Here is a 24,659-nt window from a genome sequence, read left to right as displayed (position 1 = left end):
GGAGTCCAGAGTTCTGAGATGCCACAGGCTGGCATGTCTCTCAAACATAGGGTCTGTTCTCCCTCAGGAAGAGTGGCTCAGCATTCATAGCGTTTTGTTTGTGTCTTTCAGCTGACATCGGTTTTAGCTTTCTTAGTTACCTGTTGGATCTGTTCTGGTTCAATCCCACCGAATTTTATTACCTCAACCCCAACATCCAGGATAGCAATGGGAACACGCTGATGCACATCCTCTTTCAGAAAGGCATGCTAAAACGCACAAAGAAGCTGATAGACCTGCTGGTAAAGTTTGACATCAACTTCAACCTGAAGAACAAAGAAGGCAAAGATGCACGGCACCGGATTAAGAAGACTGACTCTTTGCTCTTGGCCTGGAACAAAGCTCTGATGGAGAACAAGCGAAGAAGCCGACAAGACCCTGCTGCTCACCTGGGGAAACCCCCAAGGTCTGCTACCCCTGGTCATATGTCTCAGCTTAAGTCCCAGGGTTCTTTCAGATCACTTCCATGCAGCACCACTGTCATAACCTCATCTGAAGGAGGTGCAGTCCCTGACAGTTGGGAGACTCTCCCAGATGCCCAGGTGACCAGGAAGGAGCCACACTGTCTGAGAGATCGCCTTGTGCAGGACATCACAGTTTTGATTCAAAAGGTTGAAGTGGATACATCCGTCCCAGAGGACTGTCCCCAGTGCTCTGAGCTACTGGAGACAGGAGCTGGCATGGAAGGAAAGAAAGATGAGCTCCAGCAAACCCTGGATGCCGGGAGCTCTGACTGTACTGGGAACAATCCTCCTGTCCCTGAGGCAGGGGAAGGACATGCTCAGGCTGGCCTTGGGGCCTTGCAGCTTGTTCCTGCTAGTAATAGACAGAGGGAGGGCAGTGATGATCAGGGTGACTGGAGCATGCAGGAGATCGAGGCTTGCCTCCAGGACTTTGATAACATGACCTGGGAGGTTGAGTGTACTTCAGAAATGCTGAAGAAGCTGTCCAGTAAGGTCATGACCAAGGTCATAAAGAAGAAAATTATCTTTGCCATTCAGCAGCTGGGGAATGGTGAGTGGACCCAGGGCCTTCAGAAGCGATTGAAGCACCTGAAAGGAAACATCCAGCTCTTTGAAGCTAAGCTAGACAAAGGAGCCCGGATGCTGTGGGAGCTTGCTATCGACTTCTCCCCTCGATGCAGTGAGAATCCAGAGAAGATTGTTGCTACAGAGTGGAACACATACTCTATGGAAAAGTCAGGGCGAGTCTACACAGAAATCATCCGGATTTGGGACATCGTCTTAGATCACTGCAAACTGGCAGATTCCATCAGGGCCATTTGCAGTGCCTACAACCGGGGCTTGTCCTGTGTCCTGAGGAAGAAGCTGAAAGGTATCAACAAAAGCCAGGTGTCAGCTAACATGAAAATCCAAAAGCGTATACCCCGCTGCTATGTAGAGGACACAGAGGCAGAGAAGAGTAGGGAGCATGTTGATCCCGAGTACTTTCCCCCAGCCAGTGCAGTGGAGACAGAGTATAACATCATGAAGTTCCACAGCTTCAGCACCAACATGGCGTTCAACATCCTCAATGACATGACAGCGACGGTGGAGTACCCCTTCCGGGTGGGCGAGCTGGAGTACGCTGTGATCGACCTCAACCCCAGGCCACTGGAGCCCATCATCCTCATTGGGCGGAGTGGCACTGGGAAGACAACCTGCTGCTTATACAGGTTGTGGAAGAAATTCCACGTTTACTGGGAAAAGGCTGAGCAAGCAGGCAGCCCATTACTGGACAAACAGATCTTGCCGAAGAGAAAGTTGGAAGTGGAACCTGGAAAAGAGGGTCCAAGTGGGGAGGAGGAGGAAGATGATGAGGAAGAGGAAGTTTCCTTCAAAGTGAAAACAGTAGACAGCATACATGAGGGGCTGGAGAGCAAAGCCTGTGCAGGTGGAGCTGGTGTGGAGCCTGTAGGGGTCAGCCAAGCAGCAGACGTATGTACACCAGGACATCCCCACCAGCTGGAGCATTTACATCAGATCTTTGTGACCAAGAACCATGTCCTGTGCCAGGAGGTACAAAGGAATTTCATTGAGCTTTCCAAGTCTACCAAGGCTACGAGTCACTACAGACCACTGGAACCCAACATTCACAAACTCCAGGACCTGAGGGACGAGAACTTTCCTCTGTTTGTCACTTCCAAACAGCTGCTCCTCCTGCTTGATGCTTCTTTGCCAAAACCATTTTTCCTGAGAAATGAAGATGGAAGCTTGAAAAGAACCATTGTAGGATGGTCCACGCAGGAAGAGTTGCCCATTCCCAATTGGCAAGAGGATGAGGAGGAGGCTGAAGTGGACGGGGACTACAGTGAGGAGGATAAAGCTGCAGAAGTGCGTGCAGGTGACAGTGACCCACGGGTGTATGTGACGTTTGAGGTGTTCACCAATGAAATATGGCCCAAAATGGTCAAAGGAAAGACCTCCTACAACCCTGCACTGATTTGGAAAGAAATAAAATCTTTTTTGAAGGGTTCTTTTGAGGCCCTTAGCTGTCCCCAGGGGAGACTCACTGAAGAAGCATATAAGAAATTGGGGAGGAAACGGTCCCCCAATTTCAAGGAAGACCGGAGCAAAATCTACAGCCTTTTTTGTGTATATCAGCAAATCAGATCCCAGAAAGGTTATTTTGATGAGGAAGATGTTCTGTACAACCTATCCCGGAGGCTGTCCAAGCTCAGGGTACTCCCATGGTCCATCCACGAGCTCTACGGTGATGAGATTCAGGACTTTACTCAAGCTGAGCTAGCACTGCTGATGAAATGCATCAACGACCCTAATGCCATGTTCCTCACTGGGGACACGGCCCAGAGCATCATGAAGGGTGTGGCCTTCCGCTTCAGCGATCTGCGCTCTCTGTTCCACTACGCCAGCAGAAACAACATAGACAAGCAGTGTGCTGTCCGGAAGCCCAAGAAGATCCACCAGCTATACCAGAATTACAGGTCCCACTCAGGTAGGTCCAGGCCTTGGGCTCGCTTACTGGTGGTGGTTTGGCACAGACCTTGGGCTACTTTTGAAGCCACAGGCTAATTCTTATTAAGCTTTTGCAACTGAAGTAAGGGTAGTATTTTGGAGTTTGTTAGTAAATAACAAACTCCATCAATAAGCTATCTTATGATCTTGCTACCACTCATTCCTAAGTTGATAATTCAATCTCTGGTTGGGTAGAAATGGAGCTTTAAGTAATTATATCTGAAGGAGCTTGCCATGATAATGAAAACATTTCAAGGGAACACTTAAACTGCGTGAGAACTTTTGTTTAAAAACTTTGGAAATACCTGCTTATTCTATATAAAGTAACATACCAGTTACAAGTCATTAATTTTTAAAGCAGCTTTTCTCCTAAGGATAAACAAAACAAAGAGGATGGGGAGATAGTGGGAGCTAACACACACTTAGGTTCTTTTAATTTATATCTCAGTTATGCCCCTTCTCTGTGCCTGGCATGGTGCTAAGCAGTTTACATATAGCACCTATGCTTAATCTTTACACCAACCCTACAGGGTAGGCATTAGCTCCATTTTACAAAGGAGGAAATTGAGGCACAGAAGGTTTAAATAACATGGTACCAAAGCTGGAATATTTCCATTATATTTTATATATACTAATAAATTCACCTCCTATGTCCTACAAGTATCCATGAACAATATTGAGTATTATTTTACATATTTAGAAACTTTATTTAATGGGATAATGCCTGACATATTCTTCTGCAACTGTGGATTTTTGTCTAATGTTTTTGAGATTTCATAAACATATTGATAATGTAGAACTCTAATCCATACATTGAGACTCTCATAGCAAAAAATTCACCCATTTGAAATGCACAATTTAGTAGCATTCAGTATATTTACAAGGTTGTGCAACCATCACCATTATATAATTCCAGAACATTTTCACCACCCCCAAAAAACCCCATAACCATGGTAGTCACTATTCGTTGCCCCCCTCCTCCCACTGTATGGCAATGACTCATCTTTCCGTTTCAGTGGATTTTCTTATTGTTGACATATATGAGTGGAATCATACACTATGTGGCCTTTGTGTCTGGTTTCTTGCACTTAGCATAATGTTTTTAAGGCTTATCCATGTCATAGCATGTATTAGCACTTCATTCCTTTCTATGGTTGAACTGTTGTGGTTTTATCAAAAATGACCTATCTAGTCCCCTAGAAGGACATTTAAGTGGATTCTAGTTTTACCACTGCAGTGAATATTTTCATGCCCTTTTCTGATTCTTCCATTAGTGTAGCTAGATCTTTGGCCCTTGCTAGGTCTTTTTTTTTTTTTTTTTTTTTGAGATAGAGTCTTGCTTTGTTGCCCAGGCTAGATAGAGTGAGTGCTGTGGCATCAGCCTAGCTCACAGCAACCTCAAACTTCTGGGCTCAAGCAATCCTGCTGCCTCAGCCTCCCGAGTAGCTGGGACTACAGGCATGCGCCACCATGCCTGGCTAATTTTTTCTATATATATTAGTTGGCCGATTAATTTCTTTCTATTTATAGTAGAGATGGGGTCTCGCTCTTGCTCAGGCTGGTTTCGAACTCCTGACCTTGAGCAATCTGCCTACCTCAGCCTCCCAGAGTGCTAGGATTACAGGCGTGAGCCACCGTGCCCAGCCCCTTGTTAGGTCTTGATGGGGAGGGGACCACAGTACCAGTTGATTTGCTTAGATTCAGCAGTTTCCACTTGTGCTCATGATTGCTTTACAGTTGTATACTTTTAATAATAGTAGTATTGGATAGTAAAATTTATCTTTACTGTTTGATAATAGCAATGGGGACACACTGGCCCATTTCATGGTGTTCTACCTAGACCATTGTGTTTTACTGGGCATTAGGCAAAGGGCACATGGCCTTTAAGAGTAGTGGAGAAACCCAGGAAGATCTGTTTTCAATCCAGCTTCAAATTCCATCACTTGGAGGTGTTCATTAACTTAGCAGACTTCAGAATCCATTTGTAAAAGTGCAATTGTCTCATTCGTCTCACTGAATTGTTGTGAGGATTTGGTTTTAGGGCATTAAACAGGATGATTTTTATGAAGGTACCTATATTATGGTAGGCATTCAGTGAATGTCACTATCAGTGTCACTTTAGGGCTTAGAGAAGGCATGGGACCCAGGGAGAAAAGCTCTTTGGAAAATCTTCTCTCCTGTTCTGACAATTTTTATTAGTGTAGTCCTTTCTCAACTGGGTATAAATCTGATAGAAAAGGGGTGACAGAGGCCTTGGTTGCTCTCCCCAGCTAACATTCAACACTGCTGTTACCATGGCAATGTTGCTGCTTGTGCTATAAGCACCAATGAGAAGGGGGCAGGGTAATTCTTGTTTTCTTACCATAGGCTATAATAGCCCCTTATATGAGCTCTAATTGTTTAGATTACATTTCTGCCTCAACTCTTCTTTGTGAGGTAATTTTCTCTAATATGAATATAGGTTGAGAATGAGATCCCACAAAACCCTCTGAGCATAGCAACACATCTCTGCTGTCATCCACTGCATCCATAGTAGTAGCTTGGGGCTGCAGTGATAATCCAGAGGGAACTGTAAATAGTCTTGCAATCATACATCCCCCAAATCTGCTTCTCAGGAAAAACACAAAACCATCCTACTCCCCCCAAATAACCAAAAACCTCAGCCATGTTATACAATATCTGACATGTGTTTTCTGTTTTATCCCAGGAATCCTCAATCTGGCATCTGGAGTAGTAGACTTACTTCAGTTCTATTTCCCAGAATCTTTTGATCGCCTTCCGAGGGATTCTGGCCTCTTTGATGGTCCCAAACCAACTGTCCTAGAGTCTTGTAGTGTAAGCGACTTGGCAATTTTGCTACGAGGGAATAAAAGGAAAACCCAGCCCATTGAATTTGGAGCTCACCAGGTAAACTTCTTGGGATTGTATATTTTGAAATCAAAGGCAGTTTGCAATTGAAAAAAGGTTTGAGAGTACCCTTATTCCACAAGGTAGAATTCAATAGCCCCTGTTGGAGAATGGGTCAGTTCCAGAGATGAGTGAGGGAATAAATGTTATTATTTCCACTTGTCTGGCTGACCAAGTTCATGCTGATCATTTCTCTTTAAAGACATTACCTGCCTCCTGTAGAAACAGACTGAACTTCACCAAGTTTTTGCTTGTGGAATTTGATGTTCTTTTGTTTTTCTTCAGGTAATCCTTGTAGCCAATGAAACGGCAAAAGAGAATATTCCAGAAGAGCTAGGGTTAGCACTTGTGCTAACAGTTTATGAAGCAAAAGGCTTAGAATTTGACGATGTCCTCCTTTACAACTTTTTTACTGATTCTGAGGTATGTTATACTGAATTCTTTTCACACAGAGGATGTATATGTGATGTGAACTTCCACTCTGGGCACAAGAATTTGGAGCTGAGGATAAGAGAGTTTGTCACAGGTGCCGGCTTGTATTTTGGAACATCATCCATTTAGTGTAGGGTTTTGTATGTTTAGCTGGGAGTTTTGACAGTGGCAGTTGGTTGTTTCACAGTGTGTCATGGACTGGTTCTCCCTATACCCTGCCCTTCCTTGGCTCTCTTGTATTTGTCTTTACGGAATTCCTAGTACCCAAGTGCCAGTATCCAGTTTTCATTAGCCACTGTTATTCTTGGCTCCCAGGAATGTACAAGTTGGATCAAGCTCTAAGGAGAGTCTTACAAGTGAAGGCAAGGCTAGCAATGTCCACCCTATGAGGACAGAACTGGGCAAGGTCAGTACATAGAGACAACTCCAGGAAGCCAAATGAAGCTTGGTTCCCACTACCTGGATCAGGTAATCAGAGGGACCAGAACAGCTGCCTTACATGGGAGCCTCCTTCTGGCATAACTTCACCACCACTACTTACAGCCCACACAGATGATGGCAGGGAAAGTGTCCCCAGATTGACCCTGAGTGACTTCTGTGTTGGCCCATTGCTTTCACTCGGCTCCTAAGTCCTTGTGATGGGTTTTTCCCCCATGCTTAGTTCATTATGGGTAGATCTACCAACTCAAGGCCATTGTCATGGGTTTTTCTAGCCACTGGTTTCTTTGTATCACTGTCTTTTGGTGGGATTCAGGCTGGCTGCTGACTGTGCTGTGGGATCTTCTTTGGGGACTTAGCTGGCTGTGTCCTGGTCCCTATTGCAGACTTCCAATGCACGTGGTGCATGCTTGAAGGGGCTATTTTATACCAAGGTCAGGAGCACTGTTGGCTTTGATACCTTAAATCTTTCCCAGAACTGAGCCTTTAAATATAGTTCTTATTTTTTTTTTGTCATTTTTTAATGTCATATTTGCCTTAATAAAACCTATGACTATAATATTGTTATGGATGCTTTACAGTTTGTAAAGTACTTTTTGAATGTATTGTCTCACTTCACTAATACTTTGAGGTTATATGTATTTTTATTACTCTCATTCTAGTATAGATAAAGCAGAAGGTCATTGAGGTTAAGTAAATTGCCCATAGTCATAATGTAGGTGGCAGAGTTTGGAGATAAACTTAGATGCTTTGAGTTTCCATTGTCCTCCCATCCTTTTAAAGCTTTGCATGTGAATTGGCTTCTAGAACAAAGAGCATATTATTGCCATTTCTTATGTACATTCCTTTTCTGTTAAATTTTGCTAATAAAATCAGATGCATACTCATTAATCCTGGTACCATTTTTAATTTCTAAGGACTGTTTTTTTCTAATAATAAATTCCATCAGTCATGGTTGGATTGAGGCTCTCCTTAAAGAGGAAAGGGTAATACTTTGCTATTCCTGTCCTTTATTAAGTGCCAATTACATGCTTGTGCCAGTAAGATGCTCAAGGACCTCTAGTCTTAAGGATCTGTAACTTGTGGTTGGCTCTGTTTGTAAAAGAAAAATCAAGTTACTCTGTCTTACCTTGATTCTGGAAATGGCAAAAGCTTGAATATCTTAACCCTATGCTCCCACCAATGGCTCAGTGAGTTGCACAAAATTAAAACAATCCCAAACTGAATTTTTTATTAACATTCACATCATCCTATCTACAATAAAAAGACTTTTGATGTGGTGCTTTCCAGCGTTAAATGTGATCATGTGTTCCCTGGCACAAAGTATACCTTTGTTTTATTATTTACAACCTGCAGACCAAAAAGAGTCAGTCAACAAATGAGAAGAAATACTTTAACAGAAGGAGAGGAAAGACAGATCACATATATCCCCAGCCTCCGTGGTCTGGCTGCTCATCTGGGGCTATTTTGCAGTGAGTGGTTGAAGGCTGCTGAACAGTAATTGCTATTTGACCATGGGGAACTGTGGGGATCTTCTCTCTCATTCCCTGGCCTCTTTTCCCACCTCTTATTTATGTTTCAGGCAAGCACTCTCTTTGAAGCAGCTGTTTCCTGGGCTTATGTGTGGGAGAGTGGGGTTGGGGGTCCTTGTTGCCCTGGTTTGTGATTCTTCTCTCTGGAGGATTTATTGTTACCTGTTCAACCACGTGGTCACCAGAGCCATCTTTTGAGTTGGAATGGCTACACCAAACCCTTCTCTTATAGGAAGTTGCCTCATCTTTGGGGGAGAGACATTCATTCTTACAGTCATCCTCAAACTGTCCTCCTGTGGGGACATGGAAGGGTGACTGCCATTTATGCTCTGTCCTGTGGAATTCCTGTCTTTCACATTCATGTGTGAATGGGACTGGAGGGACTTTGAAAGCCACAGCCTTTATGGGTTGTCTGACTTAGAGCACAGGTAGAGCCTGTCAATGGTAGGCTTGCTAGTAAAATCTAAGCCTTTTCCTTCATGATCTTTGGTTCCAAGAGAAGAAGCTGGAAGATTTTTAAATGCTGTTGCTTTTATTGCCATAAGTGCTGCAGGCCTGTATCTTTGCTACAAGTACATGTGTTCCTTCCTAAAGAGCGTCATCTTGAAAATAAAATGTGTTTGATTCATGGAAGCAGGTCAGTCATGTGCCATCTGAGCAGCTTTTGCTTTTCTTCCAGCAGTTTTAAAATACAATGTGCTTCCCTAGCTTTTTCAAGGTCAGCCAGTCTGCACCTCATCCTGCCTGCTAGGAGGATCCTCTCAAATGTCAAGTACTTGTGTCTTCTGCCTACTTTCCTTGGCAAACAATTTAGTTTGTCTATTTAGCTTCACAAAGAGGATAGTCATAAATATGTCCTAAAGATTTTTTTTAAACCTTCCACTACTTAAATGATTTCATGATTAACATCTTTTTTCAGAACATAGCAATTAATTTCATAATTGATTAGTAATGTAACCATTCCTATTTAATAGACAGTATTTAAGGAATTTAACCCAATTTATATAGTTCAAGTTATGGAATAATTTAAAGCAGATAATAAATTGTATAACCGCTTTATAAAAAAGACAAGTAAAGGTTAGGAGAGTTAACTAGCTTGCTCTCACAAGACACAGGAAAGTGTGAAATTTGAAATTTCTTAGGAATTTTTAATTCTAAATACTGCATGTAATATGGGTACTTCAGCGTTACCAAGGTCTGCAAACCAAGCTTTCTGGCCAAATCTACCCCACTGCCTGTTTTTTTTATGGCTTGTGGGCTAAGAATAGTTTTTACATTTTTAAATGGTTGGGAAAAAACCCAAAGGAGAATAATATTTCATGGCATGTGAAAATTATTTGAAATTCAATTTAGTGTTCCCAAATAAAGTTTTATTGGAACACAGCATACTTATCTATTTATGTACTGTGGCTGCTTTAGCACTACAATGGCAGAGTTGAGTAGTTGCAAGAAAGACTATGTAGGCTGGGCGGGGTGGCTCATGCCTGTAATCCTAGCACTCTGGGAGGCCAAGGCAGGTGGATTGTTTAAAGTCAGGGGTTTGAGACCAGCCTGAGCAAGAGCGAGACCCTGTCTCTACTAAAAATAGAAAGAAATTAATTGAACAACCAAAAATATATAGAAGAAATTAGCTGGGCATGGTTGCACATGCCTGTAGTCCCAGCTACTCGGGAGGCTAAGGCAGGAGGATCGCTTGAGCCCAGGAGTTTGAGGTTGCCGTGAGCTAGGCTGGTGCCACAGCACTCTAGCGCAGGCAACAGAGTGAGACTCTGTCTCAAAAAAAAAAAAAAAAAAAAAAAAAGACTATGTAATCTGCAATGCCAAAAATATTTATTATCTGACCTTTTAGTGAAAAAAATTAGCAACCCTTGGTCTACACAGTCACTTTGATTTTGAGCTTTGGGTAAAGGAAAAATGAGGACAATATCAACTATTTATCATTGTACTAGACATTTGACATTGATTATTTCTTTTTATTTTCCCAACAATGTTGGATAGTATTATCCACATTTTACAGAGCAAGATAATAAACAATGTATACAAGGTCACATAATTAATAAGTGGAAAAACTGAGATATGGATTTTTTCTGTCTCACCTGAGAGTCTGCCTTGCACAGTATACCCCATAGCACCTGAATTTTCTTCATCCTTGGCTGAATAATTTAGTTAGAATATTCTGCTATATATGTCTTAACTGTTGATCCTAAGTGGCATCTCTTAACCATGTTTGAGAAGGGGTGAGGATTCCTCTGTCCATTCTGTTTGTTAAAATTCTTTCAATGAGAATAAATTTCCGGGCTCTTAGCATTCCTCCTCTAAGTGGGCATATGTAACTGGCTTCTTAGCTGTCTTGGCCATGTGTCTGGGAAATTTTCACAGGAGCTTCTCTGATCCCTGCCTGTGCAACCTGAGCACCTTCCCATCCATTCTAAGACCACAAGGTGGACCTTCCTCACAGCTGGGGTTGAAAGCCTGGCTCCCAAGTAGGGCATAATTCTTTGTGAAGCTTGGGGAGGCTGTGTTTACAGTTCAAAAGCATATTCTGTTGGTCTTTAATTTGTTGTTGTTCAGGCTTACAAGGAATGGAAGATCATTTCCTCATTTACACCTGCATCATCTGACTCCAGAGAGGAAAACTGGCCATTGGTTGAAGTGCCCCTGGAGAAGCGGAGCTCCTTTCAGAGTCGGTCTCTCATGGTGAATCCAGAAATGTACAAGGTGAGTTTCTGCTATTTATTAATATGCTTATTTGATATGGAACCAGTAAACAAGGCTTAGATGAGAAGATTAGATACAAAATGGAGGCTTGCACTTGCCTCCGGGTATAGGTTTTCCTGTACAGCTACAACAGGGTGGGAAATGAGCAAGGGGGAGGGTCAGGGATCCCAGCAGAGAGTTGGGCTTGATGGGTGGGTCCTGTCTGAAAGTGGAAGGGGGAGGGTTGTACCTTCTAGTCACCCTTGGAACTAAGCTCAATTCAGAAATTTTGATGCAATCCATGGGGTAGGTCTTGAGTAATTTAGTACTAATGATAGTTACAATAGAAGTGTATGGCCGCACATGGTGGTGTGCACCTGTAGTCCCAGCTACTTGGGAGGCTGAGGCAGGAAGATTGCTTCAGCCCAGGAGTTTGAAGTGGCAGTGAGTTATGATGATACCATTGCACTCTAGGCTGGGAGACAGAACAAGACCGTCTAAAAAATAAAGTGTATTACTGGATTAACTTTTAAAAATAGGTCACAGCAATTGTGTAAGATATAACCATTGAGGTATACTGAGTGAAGGGGACTTGTCTGCTAGCTTTGTAACTTTGGTGAATCTATAATTATTTCAAAATTATAGCAAAGACAGAAAAAGCAGAAGAAAAATTATGGCAGATTCAGGGGTCATCTTGTACAGATGGTGTGGGAAAGGGCTGGAGTTTCTCATAGCTTCAGTAGAGCCTTACTCACCTATGCTGCAGTCACAGTGAGCTCCTGGTGCCCTGCTCCCACCCGTGCTGTGCTTCTCCAAAATTTGGTTTTTGTATTTTGCCAAAATCAGAGTAAGCCCATTGACGTGTGTCATGTTGCAGCTATAGACAAAAGGCTCATCATCTTTGTCTTCGATATTATCTTTAGCTCCTCAATGGAGAGCTAAAGCAGCTGTACACTGCCATCACACGGGCTCGGGTCAACCTCTGGATCTTTGATGAAAACCGGGAGAAACGGGCTCCCGCGTTCAAATATTTCATTAGAAGAGATTTTGTCCAAGTTGTGAAGACAGATGAAAATAAAGGTAAGATCTCATTGAAATATTCTCACTGTTGTAGGAAGCATGTTTATCTCAACTATTCTTATGGTCAGATATAAAGAGTATAGTTTTTAAAAAGCACTTTCTTTCCACAATCTTCTGAGACATAAGAGTTGTTATTCATTTGTTAAGATGTCTGGGAAAATATGGTAGTAGTGGGCTTGAGAGGGTTAACTCCTTCAGGGCAGACATTTTATTTGTCCTTTAAAAGTGAGAGTCATGGATGGAGTTAGAGGTAATAGGAGCTGTTGGGAGAATACAAATTGCTAGGAGATTTTGGAAAGCTGATTGACAATATCTATCAAAATTAAGATTGCACATACCTTTTGACCCAGCACTTTCACTTATAGAAATCTGAGATATTTATGTTCAACATCTCAAAGATATATGTATAAGTATGCTCATTACAACCTTGTTTGTAATTACAAGAAACTAAAACAACCTAAGTATCTACCAATGGGCAAAAGGCTAAATGTAGTTCTTTCATCGGACTACTATGCAGTCATTAAAAAGAATAGGGCAGATTTCCATTTACTGACATAGAAAGATGTTCAAGATGTATTAGATGAAAAAAGGGCAAAATTTAAAGCAGTATGTATATAATGAATTTGTAAGTAACTTTATATAATGCAAATATAAAAGGTTTTTTTGTTTATTTTTATTTTGGCATATTATGGGGGTACAGATTTTAAGGTTTCAATAAATGCCCATTTTCCCCCCTCCCCCCACAAGTCTGAGTCTCCAGTATGACCATCCCCCAGATGGTGCACATCTCATTATGTATGTATATACCCGCCCCCTCCCCCCTCCCACCTGCCCAATACCCTATTACTGTAGTACCTATGTGACCACTTAGGTGCTGTTCAGTTAATACCAATTTGCTGGTGAGTATATGTGGTGCTTCTTTTTCCATTCTTGGGAAACTTCACTTAATAGTATGGGTTCCAGCTCTAACCAGGAAAATATAAGATGTGCTATGTCACCATTGTTTCTTAGAGCTGAATAGTACTCCATGGTATACATATACCACATTTTATTAATCCATTCTTGGATTGATGGGCACTTGGGCTGTTTCCACAGCCTTGCAATTATGAATTGTGCTGCTATAAACATTCGAGTGCAGGTGTCTTTTTTGTAGAGTGTCATTGGATCTTTTGGGTAGATGCCCAGCAATGGGATTGCTGGATCAAATGGTAGATTCACTTGTATCGCTTTAAGGTATCTCCATATTGCTTTCCACAGAGGTTGAACTAGTTTGCAGTCCCAATAAAAGCTTTTATGTATATCAGTATATATCAGAATAGAATATGCGTGTATATGTATGTATATACAAACACCTACTGAAGTCTTTAACTGTCAAACCCAATTCAGTTCCTAAGTTTGTATATCAAGAACTAGCTTTGTGAGAGTTCAGACAGTGGAGGATAACAGATTGTCTGAATCTGTTTGGTTCTTGAGTTTTACAAAAGAAGAACCGAGAGTTTGGATAGTAAGGGATTTATCAGAAGACTTATCTGTATTCAGATCCTGATTATGGGAACAAGGGTTTAAATAGCAAGAGTTTGGAGGGACAGCATGCCATGTAAATAAATGTATATACCTAATATTTCTGATGCAGAACGGTTTATAGTGGTTACTTCTGGTGTTAGGACTGGTGGCTGTGAGGTTGTGGAGTAGATATGGACACTTTTTACCTTTCACCTTTATGTCCTTCTGAGCTGTTTGCAGGGCTTAAAAAGCATCATATGTATTATTTTCAAAATTTACAATGATTAGTTAATTAAAAAATGGAGTGAAGGTCTTTTGACATAACTGAGAAGAGAAATAACTAGCCCTTCAAAATGAGAAAACTGTTGTCTTTCTTGAGGGTGAGTTATTCAGCTGGCTCCTCAAGGTCATAGTTAACTTCTCTAAGGGTAGGGCAAGGAGTAGGGTTTGGCTACTGTAGAGGGGATTGCTGGTTTCCTGAGCATTTCTCAGCTGGTTTTATGGAGGCTATTTCTGGTGATTGCTGATGGCTTGGTTGGGGACCAGGATTAGATTTCTATTCCTAGGACCTGGCTATTGTGGTGTGATGGGAAAAGTTGAAGGCTTGGAGTTAAGAAACATAACATCTCATAAAAATTCTCCTGTGTAGTTATATGACCTTGTTCAGGTCCCACTTTCTCTCCCTGCGCCTTTACTTTGTCAACTAAAATGAAAACAGTAGCATGGTCATTCTCAATCTTTCCTGCAGCTCATCTTTCCTTTTATTCCCAAAATATGTTCTGGCACCCACTATAAGAGATCATCAAGATATAGGTAATTTTTTTAAATTTAAAATTTAAAATGAAAAAGGATTGCAATTAATTTTGTGTTTTGGTAGCAAGGATGCAAAGTAGCAAGGTAGCAAGAATGCAGAATGCATTAAGGATGCAAGAAAAAGTACAGTCTTAAGTAATATAAGTTGTACATGGTAAACAAAGTATTGCAGAGCCTCTGTTCCTATTCATCATGCAAGGGAACTTGAGATGAGTGTAATGACTATGAAATTTAGATTTCATCAACATGGCACCTATAGAGTTCACTAACCCTGTTTTGAGATAATACAGGGTTTTGCTGTGGGAATAAAATGTCACCAGAACACTAATAGCACGTGTGGTGTCAGAAAAAGATGCTTTGAAGTCATCACTGCACAGTGCTACAGGGCACTAGCAGAGGGAGAGGGGAGGGATCAGGCTATGAGGCTTAATGTGTGTTTTTGCACCTTTTAAACAAATCTAGCATATTTTCCCGAATCTCCCAGTTGATATCCATTAGCCTGGGTATGTCTGATCCCTTCAGCTCTGACATTCATTGTCTTTTATGCATTTGTGAATCTATGGTTCAGAACCTGCAGGAATTGTCAGCCATTGTAGGTGATGCTATGGGGGCTGCAGGTGGGAGGGCGGATCCAGTCACCATCAGGCTAGTGAGGATAACAGAAAGGACAGAGAGCAGATCCTTATAATGGTTTGTGTCCACCAACAGGAATGTGTCATATTACTTACTATAGTGAGGGCACAGTCTGCATATTTGGACATACTATAAAATCCTGTCACCTTGTTTCTTGCTAAAGCCCTGATGGGAAGTTGCTAAGAACAACTTTGGCTTTGGATTTTCAAGGAGGAATTATTAATTACTATCTGTCTTCTGATTCGTGGCCATAGAAAACGAAAGAAAACCAAAATTCAAAAACCAAACTACATCCTTTCTCCCCTCCACCTCCTCCTTCCAATACCCTCACCAGTGTGGTTTGGTAAGCTAAAATATATCTTAAGCAAATACTAGAAAGGCAGCACAAGTATTAGTCTGGTCTGACTGCCATAACAAAACACCACAGACTAGCTGGCTTAAATAACAGTAGTTTATTTTCTCATAGTTTTAGAGGCTGGAAGTCTAAGATTAAGGTATTGGCAAGGCTGACTTCTTCTGAGGCCTCTCTCCTTGGTTTGCAGACAGTTGCCTTCTCTCTGTATCCTCACACATCTTTCCTCTGTGTTTACTTGCCCCTGGTATCTCTGTGTGTCCTAATTTCCTCTTCCAATCAGTCAGATTGGATTAGGGCCCACCCCAATGGCGTCATTTTAACTTAGTCACCTCTTTAAAGGCCTTGTTTCAACAATATACAGTCATATTCTGAGGTACTGGGAGTTAGGACTTTAACAAATGAATTTGGGGGGGAACACAACTCAGCCCATGACAGTAGGTTCAAGTGAACAATTGCCCAGAGAAGATAACTTGCTTTTCTTTTTCATTTTAGACTTTGATGATAGCATGTTTGCTAAGACCTCAACTCCTGAGGAGTGGATTGCCCAAGGTGAATACTATGCCAAGCACCAGTGCTGGAAGGTATGAGATTGGATTATGAACCGGGGGTAAGGGGTCTTTGTCACTGGAAGCGTTGTCAGGCCTCACAGGCAGGTTTCCCACTATTACATTTGTCACCAGCTCAGGATGGTGCTTGTGCTGTTTCTTCTGAAGCATCAGGTCACCTCAAGCTGAGGAGAGCTCCCTCTCTGGCTCCTTCCCCAGTCAATACAGACATGACAGCCCTTCATTTTGACCAAGTGCCAGCATGTGCTCAATAAGTAAATGGAGACCCATGGCCTTTGTCTCGCCAAGGAATCCTTCCATTTATTTTCTTTCTGTCCCGTATTCCGTGCTTAAAAGCTTTTGCTGTCATCACACCGCATTTTAAAACAGTATCAGATTGGTCTCTGGTTTGTTTTTTTGAGTTGATCAGACATAGATTGTACTGCCAGTCTAAGTCTGGTGAGCCATAGATTAAGCTTTATCACTAGACTGCATTGACCAATTTCCAGCTACAAGCCATCTTAGTGAGCCTGAACAGTCTTCTTCCAGGAAATGTTACCTCTGTAATAGACCTCTTAAAATGTCCAAACAAGATTAAAGGGCCCATTGCTTTCCCCACAGTCAGCATCTCTATGCATCACAAGGTCTCAGATGGGGCACAATGGCATGTGTGTTACCCATGAAGTAGTGGTAATGATGATTTCACCTGCAAGTTACAGACACTCAACTAAAAGAGTGGTTTTTGTTTTGTTTTAATCTATTATAACAACAGGAAGTTTGGTCTTAGGGTTGGTTCTGCAGCTCAACAAAGTCAGCATGGGCCCAGTCTCATTCCGTCTCTTCCTTGTGTCATCTGCAACTTGTCAGAGAAGTTCCCCTTCATGGTTGCATAATGGCTGCTGCAGCAGCTCCAAACACCCCATTCTCTCAGTAGCATCCCAAGCAGGAGTGAAGGGCAGGCACTTTCTTCTCACAGATCTTCTTTTTATCGTGAAACTCCCAGTGGTCTTCCTCTTACATCTCATTAGTCAGTATCAGGTCACATGCCCTCTCCTGGCTGCAAGGGAGTCTGTGAAGCAATCGTATCTGGCAATTCCAGCCTGTTATGGGATGCAGGTTGTGCCACCAGGCAAGAGAAAGAAGGTGGAGTTCTGTGGGGAACTAACCAACAGTGTTTGACACCACAGGCATGACCACACAAAAATGCACATTTCCCTAAAATTTGACTACCCCAGGCACCTGGAGGGCCCCATGTCTGCACCTGCAGGTGATCCTTCCTTGAAAGAGCAACTGGATCTGGGTTTTGGAGAGATCACTTTCTTTCTTTCCTACACCTCAGTGTTCAAGTTAGGAAACTCTAGCTCCTCAAGTGTTACGGGGAAAATGTCTGCAGTTTCTCTTACCACTTTTGAACAGATGTTTTGAGACAGTTATTTCTCTGGAGGCCTTGTCCTGCTGCTCTAATAATCCTCACTAGAGTTTCATGGAATTGGGCCCAAGTGAAGGTATTGGAATTGATGAGGACAATGGAGTCACAAGTCAGGACTTAGCAGAAGCCACAGTGTGTGGTGTCTGATATCTGACATGTTGGAAGAAGAAATTACCAAAACTTTATTAGCCCAGTTCCCAGAGAGGTTTTGTCTGCTGTGGCAGGGAAAATGGTTTAAATCTAGGGCAAATAATTCACATCTAGGATTTATCATCTACTTATTGCTGCCTAACAGCCCTAAAACTTAGTGGCTTTTATCTAGCTCACAGTCATTTATGTAGCTCACAGTTCTGTGTGTTGGCAATGTTGAGTTTAGCTGAGTAGTTCTTCTGGTCTCAGCTGGGCAACTTGCATTCACCTGCCTGTCATCTAGGCAGGTCAGCTTCTGAGGGTTGTGTTGGGTGGCTAGGGTTCCTGGATCATGTGTCCTTCATCCTCTAGCAGGCTAGTGTGGGCTCGTTCACATGGTGCCTGAGCAGGTTTCAAAGAGAGTGAGAAGACACACACAAGGCCCCTTGAGGCCTGGCCTTGGAACTGGCCCAGTGTCACTTCTGCTGAATTCTGTTGGCCAAAGCAAGTCACAGCTCAGATTGGAAGGGAGAGAAAATAGACTGTACTGTTGATGGGAGAAGCTGCAAAGTTACACTGTAAAGGGATCTGGACAGATACAGGGAGGAGTGAAGGACTGTGACCACCCTTGCAATCTGTTATACAGGGTGAGAAAACAGAATTTACACTGTTATAGGTTTGGCTATGTCTGGAAAGTATTTTCATAAATATGTAGTATTTGGCTACAGAAGTTGACAGAACCCCAAAACTATTCACTGCCCATCCTCCTTGTTATAATTAGAAAGAAATACTGAACATTTGGCTATTGTAAAACCAAGAGTTTTTTTCAATGGGGCAGGAGGTGGGTGGTAGGGAGGGAAGGAAGGGATGATATGGGCAGCAGGTATGGGTATGAAATTAGAAAGCTATAAAAAATCTTTCCCTTTGTTCCCTTCAGAATTTTACTGGTGCTACCCATATGTGTTGCCCATGGATTTCCAATTATTTATCCCTTTAAAAATACTGTTTGAATGTTTGAATCTAAAATCTTTTTAGGGGAGCCGGCACAGATGAGAATGTTATAAAAAGCCTTCTCCTCGCCTGACTTTATTTTGACCCCGCTAAAGGACTTCAGGACTCAGGTGGTTTATTGAGTTTTTGGCTGCATGTCAATGAATGTTTCAGAACCACCATACAAGATTCATTCATTCAACAATACCTGTTGAGCTGTGGGCCAAGCATTATGTTAAGATTTCAGGAATCTGATGGTGAGCAAAACAGGCACATAGACCAGTTCCAGCTGTGGCAGGTGTCACAGATGAGAGACCAGCTGCTCCCAGAACAACTTTCCTGAAAAGGGAAGCCAGGGAAGCCTTCTTTTAGGAAGGGAGCCTTGATCTGAGGCCTATAGAATGAATGACGTTAACCAGGCAGAGAAAGGATGGAAGAGTGTTTCCATTAGAAGGAATAGTGTGTGCAAAGGCCCTGTGGTGGGAAAGAGTGTGGCACAGGTCACAGGAATGAAAGGAAGCCCATGGGGCTGGGGAGGGCAGAGCAAAGAACATGACGGGGAGAGAGTCCATCCTGTCTACATTATCGGCAAGTGCCACGTAGTCCCTCCTTTGCCCACACTTAGACCTAATGGCTACATGCTAGGCAAAGTGTGAACTTTCTGCCCTATAGCTTGTGCTTTGAGACATGATTTCAGCATTCCTGTTTTAGAAAAGCAGCTTTCTGCTGGCTAGAATTAGGGTGCAGGCTGACTCCCCTGTGACACTTGTCTGCCCACCTTATAGTCAGAAGGTCTGGTAACATCGATCTGCATGCCCCAAGGATCTGGATGTGTTGTGATACCGTCTTTATCCTCATTTCTATCTCCACCAGCCCACAAGGTAGCCATTGTACTTAACAACTGTGTCAGCCAGAAAAGCCACTGGGTGACTAGGCCAATTGCTCCATGGCTCTGACATGAGACTGCTACTATATATAATAAAATAGTGATATTTCTTGCTTGTGACTATTGGAAGATTAAACAAAGGTGTTATTATGGTAGCCTATAAAAAGATGTTTTCTGTACCTTTTCCTTGGATACTTCTGAAAGAAACCATTGAGTGTGAAGTGTTAGCTGGTAATACCGTTGAGCTTTATCCTCTGAGGCTGTTTTCTTTAGCATACCTGCACCTTCCTGCTCCTCTCTCTCCGATTGGGCTGGGGTGAGACTCAATGTTTTGTCAGTACAAACATGTAATGCATGCTTTAACTCTTGTTCTGTATGTCACCTCCATTTCCTTGCTGGGAATCAAAACCTTTTGCCTATTCCAGGTTGCAGCCAAATGTTACCAAAAAGGAGGTGCATTTGAGAAGGAGAAGTTGGCCCTGGCCCACAACACTGCCCTGAACATGAAATCTAAGAAAGTCAGCCCAAAGTAAGCATCTTGGGATCATTTCAAGTTTTCTCTAATGAGAGCAGCAGGTTAAATATATTGGTGTTAGGTCAACATTACATGGACATACTATTTTGTTTCCCTTCTCTCAGGGAAAAGCAGTTGGAGTATTTGGAACTGGCTAAGACCTATTTGGAGTGCAGTGAGCCAAAGCTATCCCTGAAGTGTCTGAGCTACGCCAAGGAGTTCCAGCTCTCTGCCCAGCTGTGTGAGAGGCTAGGAAAGGTATGGCCCCGAAGCTTGCAGTTGCTCGTGGGAGAACTGGGCTCCACTTGATCAGATTGAGGGGTGGTCCTCTCAGCCTCTACTTGCAGCAGAAGAAGGCTCTAGTCTTCCAAGGAGGGAGAGGCTGGCCCTGTTTACTCTAGGGTAGTCCTTCTTTCTGTTCTTGTTCAAACATTCAAAAGGCTCTGAAGACTGTGTGTATGGTGCGTGTGTGTATGTATATGTGTATGTCCATGTCTGTGCTAATGTTTGAGGCCTGATATTAACACATTGACTGCCACATTAGAAAAAAAAATTTTTCCCCCTGGGGCCATGGTGTTTTATTATGAAAATAGAATAAAAACTTCAAAAACAAAACAATACCTTCTAACTTAATGAAAAATTTGTTATTTTTTGTTGTTTTCTGTGTGTGAGTTATATGCAACTTATGTGGCACTGGAGTCAGTTTTTACACTGCCTGCCAATTGAATTGTATGTGACTCACGACATACTTATTGAATTCGTTTTGAGGAATTGAATCTTCATGTGCTTCACGAGGCCCTAGATTCAAAACTAGCCTCAGTTAAATACAACTCACATGGCATTTACTGAGTTAACCACAGAAGCCAAATGTTTCTAAAGGGCAGATGGGTTTTAGAGTATTTCTGCCTTTTCTCTGTGTTCACAGTCTAGAGTTGGCTTGGGTGAGTGGCCTGGCATTTGCATGGAGTTATTTTTATGTTCCCAGGACATACTCTAGATCTACTGTCCAATTTACCAGCCACATGTGGCTATTTAAATTTTATTTATTTATTTATTTATTTATTTTTTTATTCCATAAAGCATTAAGATATTTTAATGAGAAAACAAAAACAAATCTTAATCTCATGTTTCTATCCAAAGACATTCAAAACTAGTTTTTCCCTGCCCATCCCTGCTAACTGCAACTTTGTGACCATGTAATAAAGGCCAGTTTAAAGATTTTTTTTTTAAAGTTTAAACCTTTTTAAAAAAGATTAAACAATCAGGCTAGCAAAAAGGTACTCAATACATACTTTCCTTATATCAAACAAGCTAACTATACAGAATATATACAATACACATATGTTCATGAAGTTCTGACAGTGTATACATTTTTAGGAAATAAAACAAAACAAAATCCAAAATCATTTTTGTTATTGTCTAAAGTCAGACATGCCAAGTAACTTAGTTATGGCCACTGTCACTAAGTAAAGCCATACTTGAATGAAATGATGACTGGATACAAAGCTGGTAAACTGGGGACTGGCACAGTTAAGAGCTATACTGTTCTAGGAGAGGGGTAGAAGACATAAAAACACCCATCTACACAATTTAATGCACATTTTCTCTCTAGCATTACCCTCCCTCGAGGGTTTCACAAAATACCAGTGCCCAAAAAGAATCATAATGCCATAACTGTTAAAAAAGTTCCCCCCAGAATTCCTTTCTGCTGGGCTATAGGCAAATATTAAAGCATGCATCAGCTAAACAAAGCAGTCACCCATCTGGAAGACCTTGGTGCAGTTTTCTCCTAGGCTGGTTGCACTAGAAAGTACTCCAGTTTTTAAATGGAGCCAGATTTATGTTAGCTCTGTAAAATGTTGAGCTACTATAGCAGCAAATATGAAATTACAGAAACAAAAATATAATTTTAAAAATTCATTTATTACATCAAAACCTTTTCCTTTCAAATGTCTCCCTAACCAGACATCAATTTCTTCTTTCACTGAATTCTGATCTATTATTACTCAATCCAACTTTCTCATTATGCTGCTCTGGAAAAAGATACTTCCTAGTCCTGGAAAAGTTTAAATTTACTCTTAAAAATGGAAATACAGGAATTTTTTAAAGTAAAAAAAAAGTCTGTTTTAAAAGTATCTTTCACAAATATACGTATTTAAATATTAAAATAGGCTACCTAGGATTTTTATAAAATGGCTTTTGAAAAGATAGTAGAGGCAGAAAGAAGCCATATACTACCCTCCAAATTACACATAAGGTGCCACAAGGGTGCCCTACAAAGAGGCAGACAATCTCTGATGTAGCAAGAGGCACCAGTAACAACAGAAAAGTTAAATATATTATTGGAAACTTGGATTAAAACCAAATTTTACTCTATTAGGGACTGTTGCTTTTTAAAAAAATACCTTGAAATATAAGTATTAGAAGCCATCACTTTATACAAGCAAGAAAATGAATAAAGTTTATGATCTTACTCCTTCCAAATACCTGATGTCATTCATTTCAGGTACCTGAAAAGATGAAAAGCAGTGCAATTTTCAAGAATTTAATGGATTACCCTCAGTATGAGAGACTTTACATAGCATCTGTCAACTTGAAAACTAAATTGATAACTGAAATAAAAAGAAATCTAGAGAAACGTCTTCAGTCTCACTAGCCACATCACAAGTGCTCATTGTTATGGAACATTTCCATCATTGCAGGAAGCTCTGTGGGACAGAGCTGCTAGTCTGAGGCATAGCTACTCACAGAGTGGTCAGTAGGCTGGCAGCAGGCCACATACTGTTGTTACTTGTCTGCCACAAGGTAAACACAGAAGATGAAAGTAAGCCGTTAGAAATTTTTATAGCCATTTGGCATTGCCATGACATCAAAGTGGTGATCATTTTCTTATACATTCAGTTTTAATGTATCATTATGATGGATTGGAAATTTAAAACAGTCTGGTCCTTCACCACAGGTGATTGGCGAGGCTGTACTTAAGCGGCAGCCTGTGGCATTTTCCCCATATCGGGTTTTATGATCCTCCAGTAAGAAGGCGGGTTTCTCCCTGGGCATTATGAGGGTTGGGAGTGGGGTCTATTAGGAAATTTGAAGTGTGACCCCAAGTCAGTGTCAAAGAAGATAAGGCCCTCCTGATGTTGCCTGCCCTGCTCCATATTTATTATGGGATGTGATTGTTAGGATGTGGGAGATGGGATGGAATAGGATACTGGAGAAGACATTTCAGTAAGGGTGGGAGTTTGTGTCCTAGATTTCAGGAAGTTGAATAGTTCCTAACCTTTCCAAATTCCCTACCTTCCACCTTCCAGCCTTCAGTGCCACTACCCTGGATCTTAAGCAGTGACTATAGGGGGTAGGGCTATAACTATCATTTTCTTTTTTGGCTACCAGTGCCTGCCATAACTGAGCCAAAGACCCCTTTTTTATTTCTTTACATACCCTACCCACTAGACTGCCATGCTCTGCCTCTGAAAGTGTGAGTGGGGGGAGAACAGGAGACCATAAGTACAACCCATGCTCCCTTCTCCAGGACTTCAGCACCTTCAGGTTGTGGAGGCCCTTCTCCTGTAGGCACAGCTTTCCCCTTTCCTTCTACTGCCACAGGCTCAGTCTCTAGATATTTCTCCTACCTTCTCTCATCAGTACCTCTTAGCTCTAAACCCCATGAAGGGAAGAGTCTGGTCCCTTTCTTTGCTCAGGCCCGTCCCTGGAAGGGTGTTCAACCCTCTCAACCAGTGGCAGACTTCTTGTGGTCATCTCATCCAAATTGATTGGCAAGATGCAAATTGATCAGCTTGGCAGCAGCCTTCTCCTAAATACTGAAGCCAAATCACCTCTGTATTCCCAGTTCTCAAATGTGTTCTATCCCTGAAAGAAATGTTTGTGCAGGTTCTATGGGAACCTGTAAGATTTCCCTGCCAGGAATCCTGTGCCTCGCCTGCTTCCTGCCACTCTCCATAGAGCAGCACTGGTTTTCCTAGAAGCCATTCCAGGCCCTTGCTCTAGATGGCAGGTGGGGCCTCCTCCCAGAGCAGAGTAGGCCAGAGTGGGTAGTTGCTCTTAGAGCCAGCCCTTTCTTCTTTCCCTCCAATTGGGCAGACATTTGGCACCTACTGGGGCCTTCATTCATGCACATGGATTTTTCTTCTGAGTAATCAGCATTGTCAAGGAGAGAAAAAAAGATGGGGTGGTTAGATGTACTGGTTATGGGGTTTTATTGATGTGCCTGAGATTGGTCTAGGAGCTCCTATATCTATGAGATCTCTGGACTTAGAAGAAATCTTGCTTTTTATTTTACTGATTCATGCAGTTTGTCTCATTAAATGTCACCCAGCTAAGATTTTTTAGAGAGCCTGGCACATATATTTTGTTTTGTCTTTGGACCTCAGGTGCAGCAAGTAGAGTTAAGAGACTAAATATTCAACAAATAGGCAGAACCCCTGCTGCATACCAGGCACTGTGGGTGCTAGATGACCAGTAGACAACAAAGTGGAGGCCTCTGCCTTTGGAGAGCTTGCCTTTCTAGTGTGGGAGAGAGACACATGGATCGGTAAATAGTGTCTCAGATGTCAGGGGTCCTGAGGGCTACAAAGAATACTAGAACTTGGTAAGGAGGAGAATGTGTTAGGGTTGTTATTTTCGACTGGGGGAGTGAGGGGATGTGTCAAAGAGCTGACTTTTGAGCAGAAATTATGAGAATGGCTGGTGGAAGGCATCACAGACCAAGAACCTCACAGGCAAAAGCCCCAACGTGGGAGCA

General features: G+C 42.1%; 1 protein-coding gene across 3 annotated transcripts in view; it reads left to right on the top strand.

Moving 5' to 3' along the window:
• TRANK1 (tetratricopeptide repeat and ankyrin repeat containing 1) overlaps positions 1–24,659 on the top strand; it is a 110,787-nt gene that overhangs the window by 71,251 nt on the left and 14,877 nt on the right. For all 3 annotated transcript variants that reach the window (XM_012745418.3, XM_012745416.3, XM_012745417.2), the window contains 8 exons: positions 112–2,994; positions 5,722–5,921; positions 6,207–6,344; positions 10,895–11,041; positions 11,944–12,100; positions 15,897–15,985; positions 19,809–19,912; positions 20,023–20,155. In XM_012745418.3, the coding sequence (XP_012600872.2) occupies positions 112–2,994; positions 5,722–5,921; positions 6,207–6,344; positions 10,895–11,041; positions 11,944–12,100; positions 15,897–15,985; positions 19,809–19,912; positions 20,023–20,155 (3,851 nt within the window). The remainder of the gene's footprint in view (positions 1–111; positions 2,995–5,721; positions 5,922–6,206; positions 6,345–10,894; positions 11,042–11,943; positions 12,101–15,896; positions 15,986–19,808; positions 19,913–20,022; positions 20,156–24,659) is intronic.

The sequence above is a fragment of the Microcebus murinus genome, chromosome 1 (assembly GCF_040939455.1).
Source record: "Microcebus murinus isolate Inina chromosome 1, M.murinus_Inina_mat1.0, whole genome shotgun sequence".
Lineage (NCBI taxonomy): Eukaryota > Metazoa > Chordata > Mammalia > Primates > Cheirogaleidae > Microcebus > Microcebus murinus.
The sequence above is the reverse complement of the archived record's forward strand: the minus strand, read 5'-3'. Positions and strand labels throughout refer to the sequence as shown.